The 26010-nt window shown below is 51.4% G+C and overlaps 1 protein-coding gene across 1 annotated transcript; it reads right to left on the bottom strand.

Moving 5' to 3' along the window:
- Window positions 1-238: 238 nt before the first annotated feature.
- On the bottom strand, window positions 239-26010 carry WNT9B (Wnt family member 9B). Its single transcript, XM_066366230.1, has 4 exons — window positions 25889-26010; window positions 4670-4926; window positions 1743-2008; window positions 239-899 (listed from the first exon to the last, which is right to left on the bottom strand). The coding sequence occupies exons 1-4, from the start codon at window positions 25966-25968 to the stop codon at window positions 426-428; spliced, it is 1077 nt and encodes a 358-aa protein (XP_066222327.1). The 5' UTR covers window positions 25969-26010; the 3' UTR covers window positions 239-425.

Below are 26010 nucleotides of genomic sequence, written 5' to 3'. Positions count from 1 at the left end.
ACACTGCCTCCCAGTGCCTTCTTGACCCAGAAGCTCAACTCCCTGGTCTTTCCAGCTCTGGGCCATTTATCCCAGAAGTTGAGATGGCAGGAGATTCCCTCCCTCCCATCTAAAACCCCGGTTCTGCCCTCCTCCTGGTCTCCCTTATTTCCTTCCGTCTTTCCCACTCCACCTTTCCGCTCCAAGTCCTCAAAAAGGCTGAGGACCCTCGGGTTCAGGGGTAGGGCCTGCACCTCTCTGCTGAGCGTTGAGGGAGGGAAAGACTGCCGGGCCGATGGAGAGAGGACTACATACACTGATGAGCGCACGCACGCAGGTAGGTGTACCTGCCCGGGGTGGGGGCAGCTGGGCAGCTGGGTGGCCTCAAGGTGCTGGGTGCCAAGGGAGGGCCTGGCAGTGCCCAGCTAGCACACTGGGCAACAGACCTAGTGCTTACAGGTGTACACGAGCTCCTCCCGCACACACTGCTGGCACTCCACGTAGCAGCACCACTGCACCTGGCAGTGGCAGGAGAAGGCCACCAGGCGGCTCTGGGTGTCATAGCCCCGCCCGCAGCACAGGCTGCTGCAGCTGGCTTCCCGGGAGCACACCCTGCCTGCCGTGCCAGGGGAGTACTTGCTGCGCCGGCAGAAGCTGGGTGAGTCTTCCATATAGACCAGGTCCCCAGGCCGGGGGGCCAGGCCCTTGGTCGAACTGCCTGACCTGGCAGGTGCCCACAGCTCCAGACGGCCCAAGGCCTCATTGGTGGCACTGGACACCTTGACAGCTGAGTCGTAGCGCAGCTTCAGCATCTGGCCCGTCTCTCGAAATGGAGAGAGCTGCTTCCAGCAGGTACGCACAGCACAGGAGCCCGACACACCATGGCACTTACAAGTGGTCCTGAGGCCACTTTTCACAGCCTACAAGGTGAGGCAGAGAGGAAGTGTGGTCAGAGGCCCACTACCCATGGCCTAAGCCTGCCCCCAGGGCACCAACCATGGCAGGGGAGTGGCAGGAAGATGGGAACACTAGCCATGTGGCGCCTTTGTGCAAACTAGCCCAACGCTCCTCTCCACCGGGCAGAGGCAGTCCTAGGCCGCACGCACGCCATGGGAGCGGGCTGGGCTGGATTTCAGCCCCTGCCCTCCCTTGCCAGAGTTCTTGTGGAGGAGACAGCTTGCACAACTGAAAAACGCAGCCATGGTTTATGCCAACTCAGTGATGAGGGCACAGAGCACAGACCTCGGTTTCCTGAAGAACCGGAGCCCCAGCCTCTCTCAGCCCTCTCTTCCCAACAGACCTAGATACCTTCAACCCTCTAGTCCTCCTGCTACTGTGGGGCCTTCCTTTCTCTGGCCCTCCTCCTTTCTCTGGCCTTCCTCCTTTCTCTGGCCCTCCTCCTTTCTCTGGCCCTCCTCCTCTTCCCATTTGTAAAATTGGAGGAGGAGCGGGGGTTGCTTGAGATCAGAGTTTCCGAGCTCTGTATGCTTCTGGGACCTCCGGGAAGGCTAGTCCTTGGAACGGAGAACCCTCTCCTAACTTGTTCCTGCCTCACCAAGGCCTGGTCCCAAGCCGAGCTCCCACCTGCTGACAATGCCAGTGACACCCAGGTCCCTGCTTTCTAATTATGGTAGATACCCAAGGAATGTTGATTGAAGGGATAAGGTTCATCCTGGGATGGCTCTGCCTGTGTGCCAAGGAACAGGGCATGGGGGGATCTCCTACTGACCTTGCACCCTGGCAGCACCCAGGAATGTGCTCACCTTGATGCCCACATGGGTGTTGTGGGCATCTGCCCGTGCCCGCAGGTCTTTGCTTCCTCTCTTGGGCCCCAGGAAGTTGCTCAGGAACTTGGTGCTGTACTTGAGGTTGTCGCCGCACACGCCCCACTGCCAGGCCTGCCGGCTCTCCAGTCCTGGAGAGTCATCACAGGTGCAGCGCTCCATGCGCCCGGCACTGCAGGCCCGGGCCAGAGTGTGCGTGAGGGCGGCCGCGGACACTGAGTATAGGAAGGCTGTCTCCTTGAAACCTGGGCGCCAGGGAGATGGGGGAGGGAGGAGAGTGGACTTAGAGGCTGCCCAGGTGAGCAGGATGAGGGGTATGTGAACCTGAGGACACAGCTCGAGGCTTCCATCCTCCCACCTACCCCTTAAACTCAGGTTGCAAGTTGCTATTTAAAATGGAACTTCCGAGTTCACTGTGAAGTATATGCCCAGATTCCTCAGGCAGCAGGTCAGGGGAGCAGAGGAGAACACTGAGCCACAAAGAGAGATGACTTAAGCACCTGGTGATGGACAAAGCTGAGACTAAACCACTAGCTTCACTGTAAGTCTATGTGTGAAAAGTTGGACTAAACCAGTTCTGAAGCTCCTGAGGTCCTGAAATATGCCCTGTGGGCCTCCTGTGCTTTATAATAATCTTCAGATGTCATTCTCTGCTACCTGTGGAATACATCCAATGACAGAGGGACTTGGGGTCTCCTACCAGACTGACTGTCCACCCACTTCTGGGACCATGGCAATTCTTGCAGTGCCGGGGTATAGCTTAAAGCCGGCCTCCCACAGCCCTGGATGGTTGGCAGTAGAGTGTTGGCCCGGCATGGGGATGTCCTGGGTTCGATTCCCAATCAGGGCACACAGGAGAAGCGCCCATCTGCTTTTCCACCCCTCCCCCTCTCCTTTCTGTCTCTGTCTCTCTCTTCCCCTCTCACAGCCGTGGTTCATTTGAGCAAGTTGGCCCCAGGCACGGAGGATGGCTCCATGGCCTCACCTCAGGTGCTAAAATAATCTGGTTGTGACGTAACAGAGCAATGGTCCCAGATGGGCAGAGCATCACCCCATAGAGGGCTTGCCGGGTGGATCCAGTTAAGGCACATGCAGATGTCTGTCTCTCTGCCTCCCCGCTTCTCACTTAAGAAAAAAAAAATTTTTTTTATTTTAAATAAATAAATAAATAAATAAATAAATAAAAGTTGACCTCCATCATGAAGCCCACACATCCTGCCGCTCTCCAATGTACTCGGGGTGCTGGTGAGACTGGAGGGTGGGGATCAGCTCTGCTCCAGACCCTCCTCAGCCATGGAGAGCTGTGAGTGAGCAGAGTCCTGGGAGTTAATGAGAGCCAGCTTTTCCCTCGGTTTTGGTGGAGAAGAGGAGGAAGGAAGACACAGAAGAAGAGGAGGCACAGCCCTCCGAGAGGGGGCTGGCTGCTCCTATACAGCATAGCTGCCTTTTTGTAAAAGCCCCTGCCTCTTGATGATGACCTGCTGTTCCCCTGCATGCTTTCTGAGGGTAGACAGGGTCTTGATCAGCTCTGTACCTCCAGCATCCGGCACAGTGCCTGGCTCACTGGGAGCCTCACCAGATGCTTAGCGAAGAGAGGGCCAGTGGAGACATGGAGAGATACAGAGGGGGAGAGGGAGAGAGGGAAAGAGGGATCAATGGATGTGATGACCAAAGAAACAAGTAAATGAGTGAACAAATAAATTCAGCCTGTCTCATGTTATTTGGCCAACTGTTACTACCTTCCATTCACATATGTTCTTGCACCTAGTTTTGTGTGTGTGCATATGTGGAGGAGGCTGAGAGAGGGGCCAGGGAGCGACCCGCTTATCTGTGGACTCTCCAGGGAGGGCTGTGCCTCCTCTTCTTCTGTGTCCTCCTTCCTCCTCTTCTCCACCAAAACCAAGGGAAAAGCTGGCTCTCATTAACTCCCAGGACTCTGCTCACTCACAGCTACACTGGATTTGCAAGGGCAGTGTAGTTTGAGTGCAAGGGCCAGGGTATGGGGAGGACTAACTCCCTCCCAGCTCTCCTCCTCCTCCTCCTCTCAGTCCTCATCCCTTCAGTCCTCCTCCTCCCAGTCCTCCTCCTCTCAGTCCTCCTCTTCCTCCCAGTCTTCCTCTCAGTCCTCCTCCTCCTCCAAGTCCTCCTTCCTTCAGTCCTCCTCCTCTCAGTCCTCCTCTTCCTCCCAGTCTTCCTCTCAGTCCTCCTCCTCCAAGTCCTCCTCCCTTCAGTCCTCCTCCTCTCAGTCCTCCTCCTCCTCTCAGTCCTCCTCCTCTCAGTCCTCCTCCTCTCAGTCCTCCTCCTCTCAGTCCTCCTCTTCCTCTCAGTCCTCCTCCTCTTCCCAGTCCTCCTCCTCCCAGTTCCCCTCCTTCTCTCAGTCCTCCTCCTCCCAGTCCTCCTCCTCTCAGTCCTCCTCCCAGTCCTCCTCCTCTCAGTCCTCCTCCTCCTCTCAGTCCTCCTCCTCCCAGTCCTCCTCCTCTCAGTCCTCCTCTTCCTCCCAGTCCTCCTCCTGTCAGTCCTCCTCCTCCTCCCAGTCCTCCTCCTCTCAGTCCTCCTCCTCCCAGTCCTCCTCCTCTCAGTCCTCCTCCTCCAGTCCTCCTCCTTCTCTTCCCAGACCTCCTCCTCCCAATCCCCCTCCTCTCAATCTTCCTCCTCCCAGTCCTCCTCCTCCCAGTCCCCCTCCTCCTCTCAGTCCTCCTCCTCCTCCCAGTCCCCCTTCTCCTCTCAGTCCTCCTCTTCCTCCCAGTCCTCCTCCTCCCAGTCCTCCTCCTCTCAGTCCTCCTCCTTCTCTTCCCAGACCTCCTCCTCCCAGTCCCCCTCCTCTCAATCTTCCTCCTCCCAGTCCTCCTCCTCCCAGTCCCCCTTCTCCTCTCAGTCCTCCTCCTCCTCCCAGCTCTCCTCCCTACCTCTTTTAAGCAGGCCTGTCCTGCCCTCCAGGCTGCAATTCCAGCGCTCATGCCGAAACTGGAACTGGCACTCGAGCAGGCTGAGGTGGGCAGCATCTTGCAGGGTCTCAGCCAAGCCAGGCTCCCGCCGACAGAGCTGCTTCTGCCGACGGGACAGCTTCAGCAGGTCACACTGCTTCAGGTGAGTCCCACCCTGCGCTGGGGCCATGGCGGTGCCCAGCCCTGGGAATGGTGTTAGGACCTCCCGCCCGGTCAGACTAGAAAGGGAGAGAGAAGGTAGACCTGTAACCCTTGGGGCACATGCATATGACCCTTGGGTCATATAGGGCAGGAGGCAAAGGGGGAGAGAATAGGGGTGACAGTTCCTGAGGACATAGGCAGGCAAGGGGAAGGGGGCCTTCTTGTGGGGCTTCATTATTTCTGGGATGGAGGCCAGACCTGTGGGTTCATACAGAGTAGAAAACCAAGGTGCTGATGACCAGAGCTAGTGCAGGATCGCAAACCCATTTCCCAGATGCCAAAGCCTCTGCTCTGCTTTCCCACCCTGTTTCCAAAACTGGCCCAGTGAGAACAATCATCAAGGGTGCTTATTAAAAATACAGATTCCCTTACAGCAAAATGGTGGGATCTTGATAACATGATACGAAGCGAAATAAGTAAATCAGAAAAAAACAGGAACTGTATTATTCCATACGTAGGTGGGACATAATAGTGAAACTAAGAGACATTTATAAGAGTGTGGTGGTTACGGGGGGGAGGGGGGAATGGGAGAGGGATAGGGGGTGGGGAGGGGCACAAAGAAAACAAGATAGAAGGTGACAGAGGACAATCTGACTTTGGGTGGTGGGTATGCAACATAATTGAACGACAAGATAACCTGGACTTGTTATCTTTGAATATATGTATCCTGATTTATTGATGTCACCCCATTAAAAAATAAAATTATATTTAAAAAAAATACAGATTCCCGGGATCTGCACTTGGCAATTCTGCTTCTATTGGTCTGGAGTGGGGCCTGAGAATCTGTATATTTACCACATCCCTGGGAAGCTTCAGTAATCAGGGAGTTTGGGAAATACCACACATTGGGTGCAGTGCGGCCTGGAGGGTAGAGCCACGTTCCTAAGCAAAGGCAGGCAGAGGGATGAGGATGGTGAGCAGACACCCAGCTCTCTTCCCTGACGGCCCTCTCCCCCTTGCATTATGTCACTGCCCAAGTAATTCCACGCCAGCCTAACTTGTTTCCATAATTCCTATACAGATATTCAACCAGGCGACCATTCAGTGCCTGTTACAGAGTTGCTTGGGGAATACCAGCATGGATGGGAGGATGGGTGGAAGGAAGGAAGGAGGGAAGGAGGGAAGGAAGGGTGGGTAGATGAGTGGATGGACAGGCTGACAGATGGGTGCATGCAGGTGTAGGAGCTGAATTTCCATCAGGCCATCAGCCCAGACTTCTCATTCTACAATATCCTAAGTTTATGGATTCTGGATTCTGGCTGCCAAGTTCTAAGCTGGACTGTCACTTCCTAACCGTATAACCATGAAGCCTTGGTTATCTCCTCTGGAAAGTAGAAACAGTGATTCTCTCTACCTCCTGGGGCTACAGGGAAGATTATATGAGAAGTACCAACTACAGTGCCTGGGACATGCTGGTTCACTTTACTGCTAGCTGGAGTTTCTCAAAATTCTTTCATCTTGCAAGATGCTTTGCTCTCTAACTTGGGCAGTCTTTCCTTTGTCCAGATAAGGAAACAAAGGCTTTATGGAGACGCAGTGACTGGCCTGAGGTACAGCTGATCAACAGAATGGTGGGGACTAGAATTAGAACTCACCTTACCTCTCCCCAGGAGCTTTCTGGGAAATGGTTCCACAGTTCAAAATATTTACTGTCCCGAACCCTGTGGCCCTCTTGTGTGGATGGAATTTACCTCATCCCAGACCCAGGCTAGAGGAAGTAGCCCTCTCTGGAACATATGGCCTCAGGGCCAAGGTAAAAGAGCAAAGATAGAATCACAGAATGGCTCTTAAAACCCTTGCTTGACCAGGCAGTGTCGCAGCAGATAGAGCATTGACCTGGGCCACTGAGGACTCAAGTTCGAAACCCTGAGGTCACCGGCTTCAGTGCAGGCTCACTAGCTTGAGCGTGGGGTCACCAGCTTTAGTGTGGGATCATAGAATGACCCCATGGTCACTGGCTTGAGCAAAGGTTGCTGGCTTAAAGACCAAGGTCATATGAGGAAAGCAATCAATGAACAACTAAAGTGCTACAACGATGAGTTGATGCTTCTCATCTCTCTCCTTTCCTGTCTGTCTGTCCCTGTCTGTTTCTCTCTCTTTCTATCTCACTTAAAAAAACCCACAAGGCCCTGGCCGGTTGGCTCAGTGGTAGAGTGTCGGTCTGGCGTGCAGGAGTCCTGGGTTCGAGGGGGAGGGGTGGAGAAGCAGATGTGGCACACAGGAGAGGCACCCATCTGCTTCTCCACCCCTCCCCCTCTCCTTCCTCTCTGTCTCTCTCTTCCCCTCCCGCAGCCAAGGCTCCATTGGAGCAGTTTGCCCAGGTGCTGAGGATGGCTCTGTGGCCTCAGGCGCTAGAATGGCTCTGATTGCGGCAGAGCGACGCCCCAAGATGGACAGAGCATCGCCCCCTGGTGGGCATGCCGGGTGGATCCCGGTCGGGCGCATGCAGGAGTCTGTCTGACTGTCTCCCCGTTTCCAACTTCGGAAAAATACAAAAGAATAATAATAAAAATAAAATAAAATAAAATAAAAATTAAAAAAACCCACAAAAAAAACTCTTGCTTGAACATGGCACTTGTCATTCCTGCTTGTGTGCCACCGCCAAGGCAAGCCCTGACCTCGCCCTGAGGGGTCAGAAAAGCCCATGTCCCATGGACAGAGGGCACAGTTTTCCTGTTTGGAGCCACCTGCCCCAGTCAAGACATCTGGCTAGATGCCACACCCTCCTTGTCTGGGTGGGTGTGGGTTCTGGCCAGGTCCCAGGTGCCCCAGAAAGTGCCCATAGATTCCAAATGCATCAGGTGCAGCCAACCCAGTGTGGAGCATATCTCTGAAACCCCTCAGCAGAGACAGATGCTATCAGGCTCGTCCTGGCCAGCCTGGCCCTGGGTTCCCCTCTCAGACAGGGTGAGGGCAGGGACCCGTTAATCATTAATCTGGGGGCAAATGGGTAAATTTCCAGTCCACCAGGTCTACACCCAAACCCCTCCCTGCAGCCGGGCAGGAAACCCTTAGAGCTTGACCCTGGACAGGTCCACGGAAGGACCCGGTGTCCAGTCCAGCCGGGGACGCCCCACCCGGACTGGTTTCCAGTGTGGAGGGCCACTCAGGGGCTGCAGGGAACAAAGGGGCAGCAGCCGTGTAGCCCCTCAAATGTCCTCCCCACACCAGGCGCTGGTGTGAGGGACAACGTCTGCTCACACAGTTCCTGTTCCAGAAATTGGGACCTTCACTGTAGCTGCTGATTAAGAGATGAGAGAACAAGCAGGGAGTGATGGGAATGTTGGCATACTTCAAGGCCCGTCTCAATGCCACTTTAAGAATAATAGCTATTATTATTATTATTATTATATCATTATAGCTATAGTATATGTTATATGATATGATACAATATGATATATGTACCCATTTGGATTGCTTATTACAAAGCCCTTTAAATTACTATGTGGACACTTGCTGGGTTGGCTGCCTATCTGTTCCTTCTATCTACTTGGTTACTGTGTGGCCCCTGTAGGCCATTTTATACCACATGACCTTGCTGCGCTGGCCTGTTGATTGGACCAATGAGGATCCCATGACCCACGCTGGGCCAATCCTCTGGGAATTTAGAATTTGAATTAGGAGAACATACAGTTGCTCTCTCTCTTTCTTTTTGAGTGACTGGGCCTATAACTCTGGTGATAAAAAAGGAAAAAGAGGCCTGACCTGTGGTGGCGCAGTGGATAAAGCGTCGATCTGAAAATGCTGAGGTCGCCGGTTCAAAACCCTGGGCTTGCCTGGTCAAGGCACATATGGGAGTTGATGCTTCCAGCTCCTCCCCCCCTTCTCTCTCTCTGTCTCTCCTCTCTCTCTCTCCCTCTGTCTCTCCCTCTCCTCTCTAAAATGAATAATAATTTTTAAAAAAAGAAAAAAGAAAAGGAAGCTGGTTTAAAGAGAGATGAACCAAATGCATCAAGAGAAGCAGAGGTGAGAGAGGGAGAGAGAAATTGGGGCATTCTTCAGCCCCTGGTCCCAGAGTCTTCCTGAGGTCAGCTGTGTTCTCCTGAGACACTCCTACCTGTAGTACAGTATCAAGGCTTGGAGTTGGTTTGTCTAACTGAGGGTGCCTGCCACCCTGATCATAACCTTCCAACAGCCCTGGAGCCCCAGCTGCACTTGTGACCCAGGCTCAGCATCCTCAGCACCCTCTCCCCATCCACAGGCACATGTTTCGTTCTTTTTTTTTTTTTTGTATTTTTCTGAAGTTGGAAACTGGGAGGCAGTCAGACAGACTCCCACATGCGCCCGACCAGGATCCACCCAGCATGCCCACCAGGGGGCGATGCTCTGCCCATCTGGGGCGTTGCTCTGTCACAACCAGAGCCATTGCGCCTGAGGCAGAGGCCATGGAGCCATCCTCAGCGCCTGGGCCAACTTTGTTCCAATGGAGCCTTGGCTGCGGGAGGGGAAGAGAGAGACAGAGAGGAAGGAGAGGGGGAGGGGTGGAGAAGCAGATGGGCGCTTCTCCTGTATGCCCTGGCCAGGAATCGAACCCGGGACTCCTGCACACCAGGCCAATGCTCTACCACTGAGCCAACCAGCCAGGGCCTGTTTCATTCTTTTAATTTCACATAATAGACCCTTGTGATTGATGGCCCCAGGAGTCCAGTATAAAGTCGGTTAATTTTATTAGCAGTAATGACACTTAGTAGCGATTAATGGTCAGGAAAGGCAGCCAACCGCACAGGGGCCTCAGGCCACACTGGGCCTTGGTCCGCCCAGGGCTGCTCTCAGAGAAGGCTTGTTGGCACTGTCCCGCAGGGCCTTGGAAGACAGCCGGGAGCCCTTCCCAGACCCAGTTTCCCTCTTATTTGTTTTTACGCTGTGGTTTGGGATCATATTTCCTTTGAAGCAATAGGGCCATGACATAAATTTTAGAAAATGCCTCAAGGCATTTCTTTAACCAGTGCTTGTGAACTTTTCTACATCCGTGGGCATCTGCTTGGGGAGGTTTCATCCTGGACCTCAGGAGAATTCTAGGTGGTACAGGTTCCAGTATGTTCCAGGATCAGTGGGCATGATCTCCTCCTCTTGAAGAAATCATACTCTCTGGCCCCCCAAGGCCTGAGAACCCCACCCACCAGTCCACCCTGCAAAAGCCTCGATTGCCCACATGTTAGTTGAATCCCATGGGAGTGAACCAGAGACGATCAAGTGAGCTTCTTTAGTCTAATGAATCTAGACGAAATGGTTTTTTTTGTTGTTGTTTTTTTTTTGTATTTTTCTGAAGCTGGAAACGGGGAGAGACAGTCAGACAGACTCCCGCATGCGCCCGACCGGGATCCACCCGGCAAGCCCACCAGGGGCGACGCTCTGCCCACCAGGGGGCGATGCTCTGCCCCTCCGGGGCGTCGCTCTGCCGCGACCAGAGCCACTCTAGCGCCTGGGGCAGAGGCCAAGGAGCCATCCCCAGCGCCCGGGCCATTTTTGCTCCAATGGAGCCTTGGCTGCGGGAGGGGAAGAGAGAGACAGAGAGGAAGGGGGGGGTGGAGAAGCAAATGGGCGCTTCTCCTATGTGCCCTGGCCAGGAATCGAACCCGGGTCCCCCGCACGCCAGGCCGACGCTCTACCGCTGAGCCAACCGGCCAGGGCGAAATGGGGGTTTTTAATAAAAATACTGCTCCACGTTGAGATCAGGAGCTATCAGCCAAACAAGTGGCCATGTTCTGAATGGAAGAGCACAGGATAGATAATTTGCAAACTTACAAGACAAGAGCTCCTCAGGTTTTTCTGCCTGACTCACATGCTCCCAAGCCGCCTGGGGACCCCCCACACACACTGGTTGCAGTCACTTTGGCCCAGCTGGTCTTCCCCCCCTTTAACCTCCCCCCATTCCTGCTTCCAGTCCAGCTCCCCCAGGCTGATTTTCAGATTCTCTTTACCCATTAAGAAAGCAACAACCGGCCCTGGCCGGTTGGCTCAGTGGTAGAGCGTCAGCCTGGAGTGCAGGAGTCCCGGGTTCGATTCCCAGCCAGGGCACACAGGAGAAGCGCCCATCTGCTTCTCCACCCCTCCCCCTCTCCTTCCTCTCTGTCTCTCTCTTCCCCTCCCACAGCCAAGACTCCATTGGAGCAAAGTTGGCCCGGGCACTGAGGATGGCTCTGTGGTCTCTGCCTCAGGCGCTAGAATGGCTCTGGTTGCGACAGAGCAATGCCCCAGCTGGGCAGAGCATCGCCCCCTGGTGGGTGTGCCAGGTGGACCCTGGTTGGGCGCATGTGGGAGTCTGTCTGACTGCCTCCCCATTTCCAACTTAAGAAAAATACAAAAAAAAAAAAAGAAAGCAACAACCGCCTGACCAGGTGGTGGCGCAGTGGATGGAGCATCGGACTGGGACCTGAGGACCCAGGTTCGAGACCCCGAGGACGACAGCTTGAGTGAGAACTCATCTGGTTTGAGCAAGGCTCACCAGCTTGAGCAAGGGGTCTCGGTCAAGGCACATATGAGAAAACAATCAATGAACAACTAAGGTGCAGCAACAAAGAACTGATGCTTCTTGTCTCTCTCCCTTTCTGTCCGTCTGTCCCTCTCTCTGACTTTCTCTGTTTCTGTCACACACACACAAAAAAAAAAAAAAGAAAGAAAAGAAAAGAAAAGAAAGCTACAACCCTGGCCCTGGCTGAATGGGTCGGTGGATGTAGTGCACCGAGGTCCTGGGTTCGATCCCCTGTCAGGGCATGCACAAGCAATCAATCAGTGCACAACTACATAGAACAACTTAGTGGAACACTGAGCTGATGCTTCTCTCTCTCTCTCTCCCTTCTCCCTCCTTCTCTCTCCCCCATCTCTCTCAAATCAATGGAAAAATGCTTTAAATTTTAAATAAATTAAATATTAAAAAAGAAAGCAACAACCCCACGTGACCATATCCATTCTCCTCCCTTTCTGCCCCCAGCACCCATGGCCTATGACCCTTAGGTTCATAATAAGATAGGAAGCTCTCACTCCTACACAGTGAGATGCGTCTGGCTTGGGCCCCAGACCACCCGCAGCCACTTCCCTGACCACCTTGTGGGAAAAGACAAGGGCGCCCCTCAGGACTTCATCTCACATACACCCCCTGGGCCTCCCCCCAGGTCTCTTCTGCCCACTCCTGGCCCTTCTCACCCTGCCTCCTTTCACTTTCCCAATGCTCACCCCAATCTGGGGGACCTTGAAGTAAACAAGAGACAGGAGACTGCTTTGGTTACCATGAGCAGGACTCCAGGAACCATCAAATCCCTGGGAAGAAATAGGGTTCATCCTGGAACAATTACCTGTCGCCTGCTGGAATGTGGGGACCCAAGGACCTTAGACCCTCAAGGCTGTTCTGATCTGGATTGTTGGGTCACAGGTCTGCCCTCACTCACTGGTGACCTCAAGGACATCCACGCACTCCCAGAGCTCATTCCCGCTAACAGTACATGTTGACTAGTAGGAGAGCATGACCTGAGCTAGACGACCTGAGTTCACACCCCACCTCCACCGCTTACTAGCTGTGCAGCCTTGTGCAAGGAACTCCACCTCTCTGTCTCATCTGTAAAATGCAGATAATCACAGTACCTACTTCACAGGGCTGTCCTGAGGATGAAAGGAGTTCACATTTTTAAAGCTCTTAGAACAGTGCCTGACCCATAATAAAGCTCCAGAGAAGTGTCATTCTTAAGCACCTGCTATGTGCTGGGCACTGTGCTGTATGCTGAGACCCACTCCTGCCTCCAAGGAGCTCACAATCTGGGAAGAACTTGGCTGGATTCAAGAGTACTCCAGACTCCCCCAAGACTCCCAGGGGCCAGGGAAGGAGGAGCAAGTTTTGAACCAGCCCAGCTCCCTAGGAAAAATCACTACCTGCTCAGGGACCCAGATCAGAATTCCTAGCTCAGTCTGGGTGAGAACCTGACCTCAGCCAGTCCCCAGCCTGCAGTGGGAGGTCTGGGGGTGGGGAGGAGGCAGGAGAAGCCTCCCAGACCTGGCAGGTGGAGGGCACTTTTCATCACCTGGGGGAGCCCCGGGCTCTGTTTTTCTACTTCCCACCCCCACACTTGTTTCTGCTTGAGAGGGTCTGATGGGTCCAGAAGAGGCTGCCCCAGGATGTGGTGGTTAAGTGGTGGGAGGTGGCACAAGACAAAGCTGGTGGTTTCCAGGGCACCAGGTCATGCCAGCATGTCTGGACCCTTAGCTGGAGGGGTCAGGGGCTGTGCCTGGCACCAGGGCCCATGCCAACTGCAGGTAGCTGCCTGGGAACCAGGAAAGCCTTGCCCTGCCTGGAGCATTAGCCTTGGCCCTACAAAACCCCATTAGATGCTGCGATAACAGGCTTCCGCTGCAGGGCCATTTCTATGGTAAGTGCTTCTTTTGTGCTTTCATCTCGAACATCTCAGCCCACCGCTCCCAGCCCTCACTAAACCCCTACACACACACACACACACACACACACCCATCTATGCTCTCCCCTACCCACCTCTTCCCAGCAGGGGAGAGTTAGTAAGTGACTGGCCCTAGAAGAGAGGATGCATGGTTCTGAGCAAACAGTCCTTCTTCAGAGAGGGGACCCTTCAACACCCACCCCAGGCTCCTCTCCCCTCTCCGTCAGCAGATGTACTGAGCAGCAACCCTCCCCCCCATCCTGCAGACTTCTGCCTCCCCTCCTGGACTCAGTGTCACCTGTTTCCTCCTCTAGGAAGCTCCCATTTCCGACCTTCACTCCAGCTCCCTCGCCCCTCCTTTCACTCACTCACTCACTCATTTAAAATCAATATAAAGGAATTTATTGAGCATCAGCTTCAAGTCAGGTCTGCCTACAGAAGACTGAAATAAACAAGGACACTCATTACTTCCCTGTCTGGGCCCCCAAAGCCTTCCTGGGTCCAGCCTGCTTTCCTCTCCAGCCCTCAACCTCAGAATCCACCTTGAGAACTGAATCTTGTCATCACTTCCCCCCACCCAGGAGCCCAGCAGAATCTCATCCCCCACGCCATCCCTGGCTCAGAGAGAAAGCGCTTGTCCCAGCTGTGGGCTTTGTCTCTCCAAGAACAGTTCCACTTCCTGTTTTCAGACTGGTATGCCCCCTGAGGATGGCATCCGGGAGACACATGCTCGTGAACTGAGCCGCAAGCAGCCCACACAGCAGGCATGCTTTGCATCTCAACAATCTCCGGTGTTTATAGCATAACTAGTGCAACATCTGGGAAGGAAATGCTTTCTTCCTCCTCTGTCCTGTCTCTCTCCCTCTATTCAGGCTCAGGCTAAAGCTTAGGAGAGGAAGCCTTCATCCCTTACATGCATGGATCAGGTGGCATGGAGTGTCCCAAAGTCACTCCTGTGCAGAGGGATTCCTCACCTTTACATCTCCTCCATGTCCCTGGAGGGTCCAAATGTATACAGTTTGATTTATTAGAAGCCCTTCAAGATCACCCAATCCAGAGCTTTTGCCCTGATGACTCCTGGAGCCAGGGAGGAGGGCAAGAGTTTGCTAGTGTCTCTGCTTTGACCTGTCTGGTGCCTTGAGAGTTCACGTAAGATTTATTATCCAAGGTGACCCACTGAGTGAGTGGCAGGGCTAGGACTGTGCCCCTGGTCTCTTGACTGCTTCTGTCAAGCCATCTGGTGGTTCCTCCTTTCAGTTTCAACATAAAACTTCAGGAAAGCAAAACCAGCCATCACCACAGCAAATGTCTAGGGCTAAAAGAACACAAGACTGGTAGATTTGAGGGGAAGGAAACCTGGCCAGGACTCCTGTGACAGCCTGTGCAGCCAGAGAAAGAAAGACCCTTTATTTAAAAGACTTCTTTTGGCCCTGGCAAGTTGGCTTAATGATAGTTGGCCTGGTGTGTGGATGTCCTGGGTTCAGTTCTCAGTCAGGGCACACAGAAGAAGCAACCATCTGCTTCTCCACCCCTCCTCCTCTCCCTTCTCTTTCTCTTTCTTTCTCTCTCTCTTCTTCTCCTCCTGCAGCCATGGCTCGATTGGTTCAAGCAACTTGGCCTCAGTCGCTGAGGATGGCTCCGTGGCCTCCGCCTTGAGCACTAAAAAAATTGGCTCAGTTGCTGAGCAATGGAGCAACAGCCTCAGAACATCGCCCCCTAGTGGGCTTGCCGAGTGGATCTTGGTTGGGACACATGCAGGAGTCTGTCTCTCTGCCTCCCCTCCTCTCACTAAAATAAAAAATAGTAATAATAAAGTAAAATAAAAGAATACTTTTCCCTGGTCTAAAACTCACTTTCTTTTCAGCCAAAAGTTAGAAATAAAGCTTTTGACTTTAGAGAAGCAGCCTGCCTACTCATACTAAAGCGTGAGAGTCTGATAGAATACCAGTGCCTGAGAACATATTTTGCTAGATAGAAAAATAATCAAAGGAGAGCATCAGTGATTGTGAAGAAAGAAAGGGGGAGCCCGGGGCAAAGAGGGAGAAGAGTAGAGAAAAAGGAGGCCAGAAGCCCTAAAGACAAGCTTCCCCAGCCTCTGTGGTTCGCAGGCACAGCCCTGACCCACAGGAGAAGCAGAGCAGGAGGTATGGTGGCGTGGGGACTAGCGGGAAAGGCAGGCAGTTGCTGAGGCTGTATCTCCTCATGACAAGCAACACCCTCTCCAGCTCTGCCTTGACCATGGAATGCTGGCTCCTAGACTGGGTAACTTTGGCCAATTTATTAACCATGGCAATTTGACCGATTATAACTAGTTTGGCATGCTTTTGAGTGGTCACCCTCTTCCCCACGGACAGGTAAGCCCAGGCCGAGCTGTGGGTCCTGGAAGAGCCAGGCTCCTAGAGAATGTCTTATGGGTGATCACTCTGTGACAAGGATAGTTTCATTGTTTGCAGATGCTCTAGGCAGAGATGTCTCATGCTGCAAATTTTGTTTGTCCTCCCTCGGGTCCCAGGGATGGCCCATACTCCTCCCCTTAGCTCCAGAAATAGCAGGGACCTCCTAACCTGGTCAAGGAGTCACTCCCTGCATAAACCTAGGGAGGGCCGGTGGTCCAGGACAGCCCCGGGGGATGCTCTGTCAGGAGCAGGGTCCTCCCTAGCAGGACCAGAACAACTTCTTAATTGGGGCCATCCGGAGCTCCTGGTGAGCCAGGGCTGTGGCAGAGGGCCCCTCTCCGTAGGCCAGGCCAGACTCCTGCTTGCCCTCCCGCCATGGCTCTCAGTCCAACCTCAGGCCTCTCTTCATTCTGTAACCCCTACCTGGGATGCCTTTCCCAGTCCAAAACCCCTCAAGGACCCCTGCACTCTTTTATAGCCACTGTCTTTTTCAACAATGCAGAGAACAGGAAAGGCGAACCAAAGGGCCCAGCTAGCTCTAATGTGCTATGATGCTGTCTCCTCCAGAAAGCCCTCCTTACTTGCCCTTCCCACTTTAATCATCCTCTGTCTTCTTTCACTTTTGCAGATATAATGTCATTAGTTTTGCATAGTTGGTACTTTTTTTTCTCCCTTCTCAGGGCTGTATAGACAGCCTCTTCAAGTAGCCTGTTAGCTCCTTGGCAGATATCATAGTTTGATACCCTGAGATCCTCCTGTCCTCTGCCCAGATCTTCCACCCCAAGTAAGTGCTCCTTAGACACTTGCTGGCTGCATAAACCCCTCAGATGTCCTTCCCCAGGCAGAGCCTTCCTGCTGTCTGCCTCCCAAGCTGGGTCTTCTTGCTGGCTCTGGGAGGGCGTGGCTATGGAGTCTGCCTGTGGCCACGCCCTCCCTGGCTTGTGTGTGAAACGCCAGCTCTCCCGGCTGCCTATCTGTGGTCAGTCAGACCCTGAGTCCTCAGCCCTTTCAGCCCGGTGGGTCTCCTCTGAACCTCAGTTCCTGGGGACAAGCTGTGCTCAGGGCAGCCTGATCCTCCTTTTGACACTAAGCGAGGACCAGCCAAGAACTTGGCCCAAGTCTTTCTTTAAAACTCAGCTGGCACCTCTTGTGGTGACACGTGCTAAAAGTTGGCCACAGGTTCACAAATCCTTATCCACAATTTCAACTTCAGAAAGCTCAGAAAAATGCAAAGTTTTGTTACAGTTATGATGAACTCATATGGCAGAGACTTGACTTGAACCAAAGTGAGAATATTTATGATCTTGATTTATCCCAACATCTAGATGCTTTTCTACGAAAATAAAATGTTTGGTTCTGGGGTGCTGCCCTCGACCTTGCTAGGCATATTATGTTATACATGATATATGCATTGTATTACCTTTCTTTTTCTTTTCATTATTATTATTGAGAAGCAGGGAGGCAGGAAAACAGACTCCTATATGCGCCCTGACTGGGATCCCCCTAGCAAGCCCTCTATGAGGCAATGCTCTGCCCATCTGGTGCTGTTGCTCTGTTGCTCAGCAACCGAGCTATCTTAGTGCCTGAATCAAGGCCATGGTGCCATCCCCAGTGCCCGGGGCCAACTTGCTGGAATGAGTCATGGCTGTGGGAGGGGGGAGGGAAAGAGAGAGAGAGAGAGAAAGAGAGGGAGATAAGGGGGAGGGGGTGGGCTGGAGGAACAGATGGTTGCTTTTCCTGTGTGACCTGACTGGGAATTGAACGCAAGACTTCCACATGCTGGCCAATGCTCTACTGCTGAACCGAGCAGTGAGAGCCTATATTACCATTCTAAAATTTGAAAATTCTTGAATTCTGAAACACATCTGGCCTCAAAAGGATTGTAACTGTCAGGAGAGCAGACCTTCTTTGTCCATGCCCTAAAACCAGTTTCTTTGGACATTCCAGCACTGATTGAACATGGGGGTCTAAGTGTCTCCTGGCTCTTTGAGACTCTTCACCTTCCCACCCCACCCCTCGTCTTCATCTCTCCACTGAGGGTGTCTGGGCTTGAGGCAGTTGCCTCAAGCTCATCTTGGTGGCCACCCTTTTCCCACTGAAGGCCAGGTGTGGCTGACTTCTTGGGTTTGGTGGGGGCAAGTCTCTGCTCTCTGCTTTGCTTCTAGCTCCTATCCAGACAGAAGTGTGAGCAGAGGATGAAAGAACAAGTGTGATAAGGCAGAGAGGGAGGTTCTGGGGGGAAGAAGGACCAGTGAACGGGAGAGGGGACAGCCCACCCAGACATTCACTGCGGACCAAGAAGCAAGGCTAAGCTCTGTGGGGGAACTCAGACAACAACAGCACCCCAAGACTTCTGCTCAAAGGGAGCTAGACATCAATTAGAGACATGAACACGTGAAAAATTGGGTAATAAACCGAGAGTTTAAGACATGAAGTGTAAGAGATGCCTATGATATAGGCCAAGTAGAAGGTGTGGATGACAGAGTGGAGGTCTCAGGGGGTCAGAGCTGCCCAGGGGGAGGTAATCCTCAGCTGGGGCTCAACAAGAAGCATGAGGCAGGGATGAATAGGTTGGTTATGGATTCTGACAGACTAGAATTGAAATCTTGGTGCTGCCAGCCCTGCTGTGTGACTTTGGGCAAAGCACTTGGCCTCTCTGAGCTTTCCCTCCACATACCTGTAAATGAAGGTAATCATACCAGTTCCTATCTCCTAGGCTGTCACAATGGTAAAATGAGATAACACACATAGAGTGCTGAGCACAGGAAGGATTCAAATTATACAATGACTGGGCTAAAACTGAACAAGAAGGAACAGATGTCACTAAAGATGCTCCTTAACTTGGATGTTCTAAGACCATGAATGAAATTTCTTAGATTCCTTATACATAGGTAGCATTTCAGCACTTTTATATACAGTTATTTAACCCTTACAACAACACTATAAAGTAAGGATTGACCCATTTTTATAGCTGGAAAAACTGAAGTCAGAGCAGCTAACTGACTTGCTCTGGGTCACTTGCTTGGATGAAGGTTTGAACTCAATTTGTATGAGTCCAAGTCCCGGGCCTTGAGCTGCCTTCACTTCTATGCAGGCTGAGCCCAAGGTGATGTCCCCTTACAGTACCTGGGCCACCTCCTCTTGAGTATAATTTCTACCTGAGCATACAACCCTAAAGCCACCAAGACCTCACTTGCATCGGAGAAGCCAGTCCAGGAGTCCCCTGACCTGCTTCCCTCCCCTCCTTTTCCCACTCTCAGCCTCAGAAATGCCACCATACACTGAAGAGGCTGATTTAACCCTAAACCCAGCTTTAGAGCGCACACTTGGGGGTGAGGGACAGCTCATCCCGGGACAAGCAGCCTAAATTCCTTTCTCACACACAATGATTCTTATCAGTGAGGTTTGGCTTGCAACCCACCACTCCAAAGCAGAAAAATTTATTTTACCCTTTCTTCCCTTCAACCCAATTTTTCTCAGGACTCAATTAATTCCTAAAAATAATTTTTAATAAAAAAATTCCATCCAAATAAACAAAACACTAAAGAATAATTTTTTAAAAATGTAATATGGTATACAGATAATGTGTGGTGGAATTGTGCACCTGAAACCTGTATAATTTTGTTAACCAGTGTCACCCCAGTAAATTAAAAAATAATAAATTAATTTTAAAAATATTTGTAAGACCTGCACACCGAAAATTACAAACTACTGCTGAGAGAAACTTTAAAAGCCCCAAATAGAGAGAGACAGACTGTTTATAAATTGATAGACTCAATATTGTTTGAATGTCACTCTTCTATAAATTGATTTATAGATTCAGTGCAATCCCAATTAAAATCCCAGCAGGTTTTCCTGTAGATACTGACAAACTGATACTAAAATGTATGTGGATATACAAAGGACCTAGAATAGCCAAAACAATTTTGAAAAAGGACAGAGATCTTATAGTACCTGGTTTCAAGACTTACTCAACAGCGGTAGCAAGCAAGACTGTGTGGTATTGGCATAAGGTTAGTGGAGAACAGACAGTCCAGAAATAGGCCTCATATATTGGCTCAATTAATTTGCAACGAAGATGACAATGGAGAAAGGGTCGTCTCTTCAACAAATGGTGCTGGAACAAGTAGATATCCACATGAAATACAATAAACTTCGACCTTTACCTCATTTCACATACACAATTAACTCAAGAGAATCATAGACCTAAGTGCAAAAGCTAAACCTATAAAGTTTCTAGAAGAAAACATAGGAGGAACTCTTCACAACCTCTGGAAGGCAGAGGTTTCTTGGATAGGACGCACACAGAAAGCACAAAACACATAAGAACATGTTGAAAAAATTGTACTTCAGCAAAATTAAATACTTCTGTTCTTCATAAGATACCAATAAGAAAATGAAAGGACAAGCCACAGGCAGGGATGAAATAGTGTCAGTACTTTCTGACATAGAACTTGTATCTAAAATAATAAAGAACTTTTAGAACTTTTACAACTCAATAGTGAGAAAACAAATAATCCAATGAAAAAGATATTCATGCCATGGCCAGATAGTTCCGTTGGTTGGAACATTGTCCCGAAGCACAGAGGTGCTGGCTTGATCCCCAGTCAGGGAACATGCAGGAACAGATGGATATTCCTGCCTCTCTCTCTCTCCCCACCTTCCTCTCTGGCTAAAATAAAAAATAATTTAAAAAAGCCCTGGCCAGTTGGCTCAGTGGTAGAGCGTCGGCCTGGCGTGCAGGAGTTCCGGGTTCGATTCCCAGCCAGGGCACGCAGGAGAAGCACCCATCTGCTTCTCCACCCCTCCCCCTCTCCTTCCTCTCTGTCTCTCTCTTCCCCTCCTGCAGCCAAGGCTCCATTGGAGCAAGGTTGGCCCAGGTGCTGAGGATGACTCTGTGGCCTCCGCCTCAGGCACTGAAATGGCTCCAGCAGCAACAGAGCAATGCCCCAGATGGGCAGAGCATCGCCCCCTGGTGGGCATGCTGGGTGGATCCTGGTCAGGCTCATGCGGGAGTCTGTCTGACTGCCTCTCCATTTCCAACTTCAAAAAAATTAAAAAAAAAAAAATTTAAAAAAGATACTCAAATGACCAATATCACATAAAAAACATTAAACACACCATGAATGGAAAAATTAAAACCACAGCAAGATACCAATACATACCCACAAAAATTGCCAAAATTAAGACAGACAGCTGACAAAAATATGGAGTACTTGAAACTCTCACACATTACTGTATGAAATGGTACAGCACCTCTGAAATACTATTTGACTGTTTCTTATAAAGTTAAACATATACATACCATATGAGCTAACAATCTGGTCCTAGATATTTACCCAAGAGAAATAAAAATGTATGTCCACAAAAAGACATATACATAGCAATTTTATTTGTAATAGCCCCAAACTGGGGAAAAAACCCACAAATGTCCATCAACTGATGAATGAATAAGCAAACTGAGTTACACCCATACAATGAAATACTACTAAGCAAAAAAAAAAAAAAAAAAAAAAAGGAATGTGCTACTGATATATGCAACAATGTGGATAAATCTCAAAACATTATTTTGAGCAAAAGAATTCATAGCAAAGGCTATACAGCATATGATTCCATTTATATGAACTTCTACAATGGGCAAAACTAATCTATAATGACAGAAAGTAGAGAAGTGGTGGCTTGGGGCTGGCAGGGGAGTGGTGACTGGAAGGAGCACAGGGTCCTTTGGGACGAAGGAAGTGTTCCATAGAGTGATGGTGGTTACGTGAACGGGGGTCGACATTTGTGAAAACCCAAACCGTGCACTTACATGCATTTTATTGTATGTAATATTGATCTGGGGGGAAAGTTAAGGTTGTGATTTGGCTTCTTCATGATGATGACATCTCCACAACCCAACAAGATGGCTAGAACCCAGCAACCACCAAGAGTATTAAGGACTATAATGAGCACTTAGTATGTGCCTGGCAACCTACCAGGCCCATTCATTCGTTGTCTCAATTAAGCCTCACACCAGCCTTTAGGATGGGTGTTATCATCACCCGAACTCAGCAAGGTTGAGACATTTTCTCAAAGTCACACTGCTAGCAAGAGGCATGATAAGGATTCAAACTCAGGTCTAGCTGATTCAAAAGCCTGTGTTTTCATAAACATCTCTGCAGCATCTCCAGAGAGGAAAGAAACCCAACAAGCACAGAGCTCACATGTTTAAAAAAAAAAATCCACAAAAGTCAACTATGATTTAAAACATTGCATCCACAGGAACTATTTCTAGTTACAAAGCCATTGATGTGACTTAAAGATTGGATTGGCTGACAAGGACTGTCATGTGTCCAGCTCGTCATGGAATACAATGCATGTTCATTTATAAGATATCACACAAGTTTGATATTTGCAGAATTCCCAAGCCAATTGAGCCAAAAGGAAGTCCTTGAGTAACTCTAGACTTGCAGGCCAGGACCAGACTGTTAGGGAACCTTAAGACCTCCAGGCAAAGTAACTTGACCAGAGAAACACAGAGAGTGGTTCAGAGCCAGGACAAACCTGGGCCCCTGACTTCTGGTCTACCTTTCACCCCACCATCAACATGCCGTCCTCCCAGAGCCCACCTGACATCTCAGCAGGGCTCAATGAATTCTGTCTCACTATTAAGGACAAAGGAGAATGTTGTGGCCTCATCCATCCCACTGCAGCCAAGAGGGTCTGACAGCGTTAACTGAGCAGGGGAGGGGGACACCCTCCTTTGCAGATGCTGCTTTCCTGGGTGACCACACAGTTTTAGCTCTGGAGGTTGTAGGGCAAAGAACCCAGACTGGTTTCTATCTTGCCTCTCCCACTAATTCAGCATGTGACATTGGGTGAGTTGTTGAAATTTTCTGACCCTTGGTTTCCTTTTGGGCACTATTTATACCCATCCTATATCCCTCAGGAATGGCTCTGAGGATCAGCTGAGAGAAGAGCCATATGAGAAACTTATTTGTAAATTGTGGTACTAGTTATTATGTTATTATCACCATTAACAGAATTAGTCTCTAGGTGCATGCAAAAGCAGTAGAAGCAGCTACCAGCTCACTGTGGTTTGGGAAGGATGGATGTTTCACCTCAAGAATGGGGATAATGGCCCTGGCCAGTTGGCTCAGTGGTAGAGCGTCAGCCTGGCGTACAGGAGTCCTGGGTTCGATTCCCAGCCAGGGCACACAGGAGAAGCGCCCATCTGCTTCTCCACCCCTCCCCCTCTCCTTCCTCTCTGTCTCTCTCTTTCCCTCCCGCAACCAAGGCTCCATTGGAGCAAGGTTGGCCCGGGCGCTGAGGATGGCTCTGTGGCCTCTGCCTCAGGTGCTAGAATGACCCTGGTTGCAACAGAGGGACGCTCCAGAGGGACAGAGCATCACCCCCTGGTGGGCATGCCGGGTGGATCCCGGTTGGGCGCATGCAGGAGTCTGTCTGACTACCTCCTCGTTTCCAACTTCAGAAAAATACAAAAAAAGAAAAGAAAAAAAGAATGGGCATAATAATATATGACCTGCTTAAAGCAAGGCCTTGAACCAGTGAGCCTTTGGGAGTCACTTCCAGCTCTTAAGTCTATGATTCTATGATTTTGAAGATCCCCTCAAAAAGTGGCCTTACTTGCTCTCCTGCTGTTGAAATTTTCTTTTATTAAGATGCCAAAACACTTCATCTTATAATCAGAAATTAGTCTTCAAAAACAAATGACCTGAAGAAGGAAGAACATTGCTTCATTCTCACTACAATGTGGATGACTGATATAGATTCCTTCCAGAGAGAATTCTGAGGGGAAGCCGGGAACCCTAGCCTGACTGGGAAGCAACAGGGCTTTCCCCATGAAAACTCAGGCTCTATGAGACCAAACACATAACAGCACGAGCCCCAATTTAAGCTTATTTTCATAGTGTTTGTCGTGCTCCCCAGACTGTGTTGGTGGTGACTTGAGTGTACTTTGCTAGCTCTGCCCAGCCAGCCAGGCTCACAAACTGAAAAAGGTGGCTCCAAGATTCACCCTGATCCAGGCCAAATCCACCATCTCCCCTCTCGTTTCCAAGTCTGCCCCTGGGCTCACAGTCCTCAAATTCTAACCCTGTGCACTGCTTCAAACTCCTTTCCCTTCCAATCACACCAGCCAGGGTGGCCCAGGCTTCCTGGAACCCCTTTCCTCTCCCCCAATCTGGCCCTTGCCCCATCCTTAATCCCAAACCCAAACAAACAATAGAATTGTGGAAATGAGTTGGTGTCCAAAAGGATGTAGACACCGTTCATCCCCACCCTCCTCATTCCAGCTCAGAAATCCTCATCAGGGATGGATATCAAGATACTGTGCCTGGTCTCCTAAAAAAATAAAAAATAAATAAAAATAATAATCCTTGACATTAATTCCTCCATATGTACTAATTCACATAATCTTCATATGAAATAGGCACTATTATCCTCATTTTACAGGGGGGAAACCAAGGCACAGAGAGGTAAGTGATTTGGCCAAGAGCAAACAGCTAGCAAGTGGCAGAATTGGGAACTGAATTCAAAATCGGTGCCCTACCCATTATATCCTGCCTGCTGAGGCAATAACGGTGCCTTCAAGCCTAAAATCATAGGGAAACATTTGTGCACTGCTCTGGGAATGGATCTAGAGGCTCAGTCATATCAAATTCACCCCCTTCTTTGTAAAAAGGGGTCATTGTAGTCCAATGAGTGTCTTCTCAAGTCACCAGCAGCTGAGCCCAGAGCTAAGGTCTGAGCTGACAAACCCATGCCCTTTCCATGTATTTCAAGAGAAGCCATTGCCCCTATATCCAAGGCACGTTTTAACCAGAGATCATGACCTGGAAATTAGCCGCAGCCCTTATACCCACCTGCAGTGGGACATCTCAGACCCTTACACCTCCCTTCCCTGCAGTGGGACATCTCAGACCCTTACACCTCCCTTCCCTGCAGTGGGACATCTCAGACCCTTACACCTCCCTTCCCTGCAGTGGGACATCTCAGACCCTTACACCTCCCTTCCCTGCAGTGGGACATCTCAGACCCTTACACCTCCCTTCCGGGCAGTGGGACATCTCAGACCCTTACACCTCCCTTCCCTGCAGTGGGACATCTCAGACCCTTACACCTCCCTTCCCTGCAGTGGGACATCTCAGACCCTTACACCTCCCTTCCCGGTAGGTCCTGAAAAGCAGTCGCTTGCTTGGTGTTTTCTTGCCTTTGCTGTAGTCAGACTGTAAACGTCACCCTGATTTGAAGGTCACAGAAAGTGGCATGATTCACAGTGGGAGCGGGCTTTGGGTGGAGGTCAGGAAAGTGCCTGCACACCCACGACCCCATCTCCCACCCCAAGTCCCTGAAGTTCAGGGTCAGAGAAGAAGGCACAATTCATTGCCCTGTAACTTGCGCTCCAAACACTCCCAGTTCCCGCCCCCACGCTGTCCCCAGATGTCAGCCCAGCTCTGATCCTCCGTTTCCAGTCGTGTATACCGCCTTCCCTCTCAAGCTCTTCGTCATTCTCCTGAGAATTCACCCGACGCCAGGCCTGAGATTTGGTCGGATTCCCCCAGTGGACAGTTCCCTCCTGCGTCTCCAGCGGTCTCCCCACGGCCGGCGGGTTCCTCTATTCTTCTTGAATCTGCGTGATCCCCTCCCCCGGGCTCCGAAAGCACCCACTCCCGCCCATCCACCCAGCCCTCGGGTTCTCCGCTCCGCCGGGCGAAGGCAGAGGGCGGGGAGAGACATCGAGGCAAAGACTGTGACTAGACAGAGCCCACGATGGGGCAGACCGGGCGCCGAGTGGAGAGCAGAGGGAATCGGAGCGAGGGAGGGACACCCAGACAGGCGTGGGCAGGGCGCGCCGGGGCGGACGGGGCACGGTCCGAGACGCGCGCAGAGCCCGGGACCTCGGGCCAGGGTCTGAGACCAGGCGGGGTGAGAGGCATGAAGTCTCGGACAGGGAAAGGCGAAAAGAGCGCCTGCGAAGGAGATCGAGAATCGGACGCTAGAAGGTGCGAGGGGGGTCTGAGCCGGGGGAGCCAAAGACGGATTCGTGGCGCGAACTCCGACCGGGAGATGGGGCTGGGTGAGGCCGGAGCTAAGGTCTGAGTTCGAGAGCTGACTAGGGCCGGGGAGGGACGGGAAAGTTGGCCCTGCCATCGCCGGAGAAGGAGCAGGCGCGGCGGGCCGGGGGCGCGGCGGGCACTGACCCGAAGTAGGCGGTGGCGGCGGCGGCGGGCAGCGCCAGCAGGCAGAGCGCGGCCAGGGCCAGCGCGGGCGGGGGGCGCATGGTGCCGGCGGCGCGGCGCTCTGTCGCATCTCCTTACGCGGC

Source organism: Saccopteryx leptura, chromosome 2 (genome assembly GCF_036850995.1).
Source record: "Saccopteryx leptura isolate mSacLep1 chromosome 2, mSacLep1_pri_phased_curated, whole genome shotgun sequence".
In the NCBI taxonomy this organism is placed as follows: Eukaryota; Metazoa; Chordata; class Mammalia; order Chiroptera; family Emballonuridae; genus Saccopteryx; species Saccopteryx leptura.
This window is presented reverse-complemented; position numbering and strand designations above follow the sequence as displayed.

Excerpts from the sequence above, each read along its gene's own strand:
- WNT9B (XM_066366230.1), bottom strand. The coding sequence starts at position 25,968 with ATGCGCCCCCCGCCCGCGCTGGCCCTGGCCGCGCTCTGCCTGCTGGCG. Across the intron at positions 2,009-4,669 it reads GACAGGCCTGCTTAAAAGAG|GTTTCAAGGAGACAGCCTTC; the intron begins GTAGGGAGGAGA and ends CCTGGCGCCCAG. Across the intron at positions 900-1,742 it reads ACACCCATGTGGGCATCAAG|GCTGTGAAAAGTGGCCTCAG; the intron begins GTGAGCACATTC and ends CTCACCTTGTAG.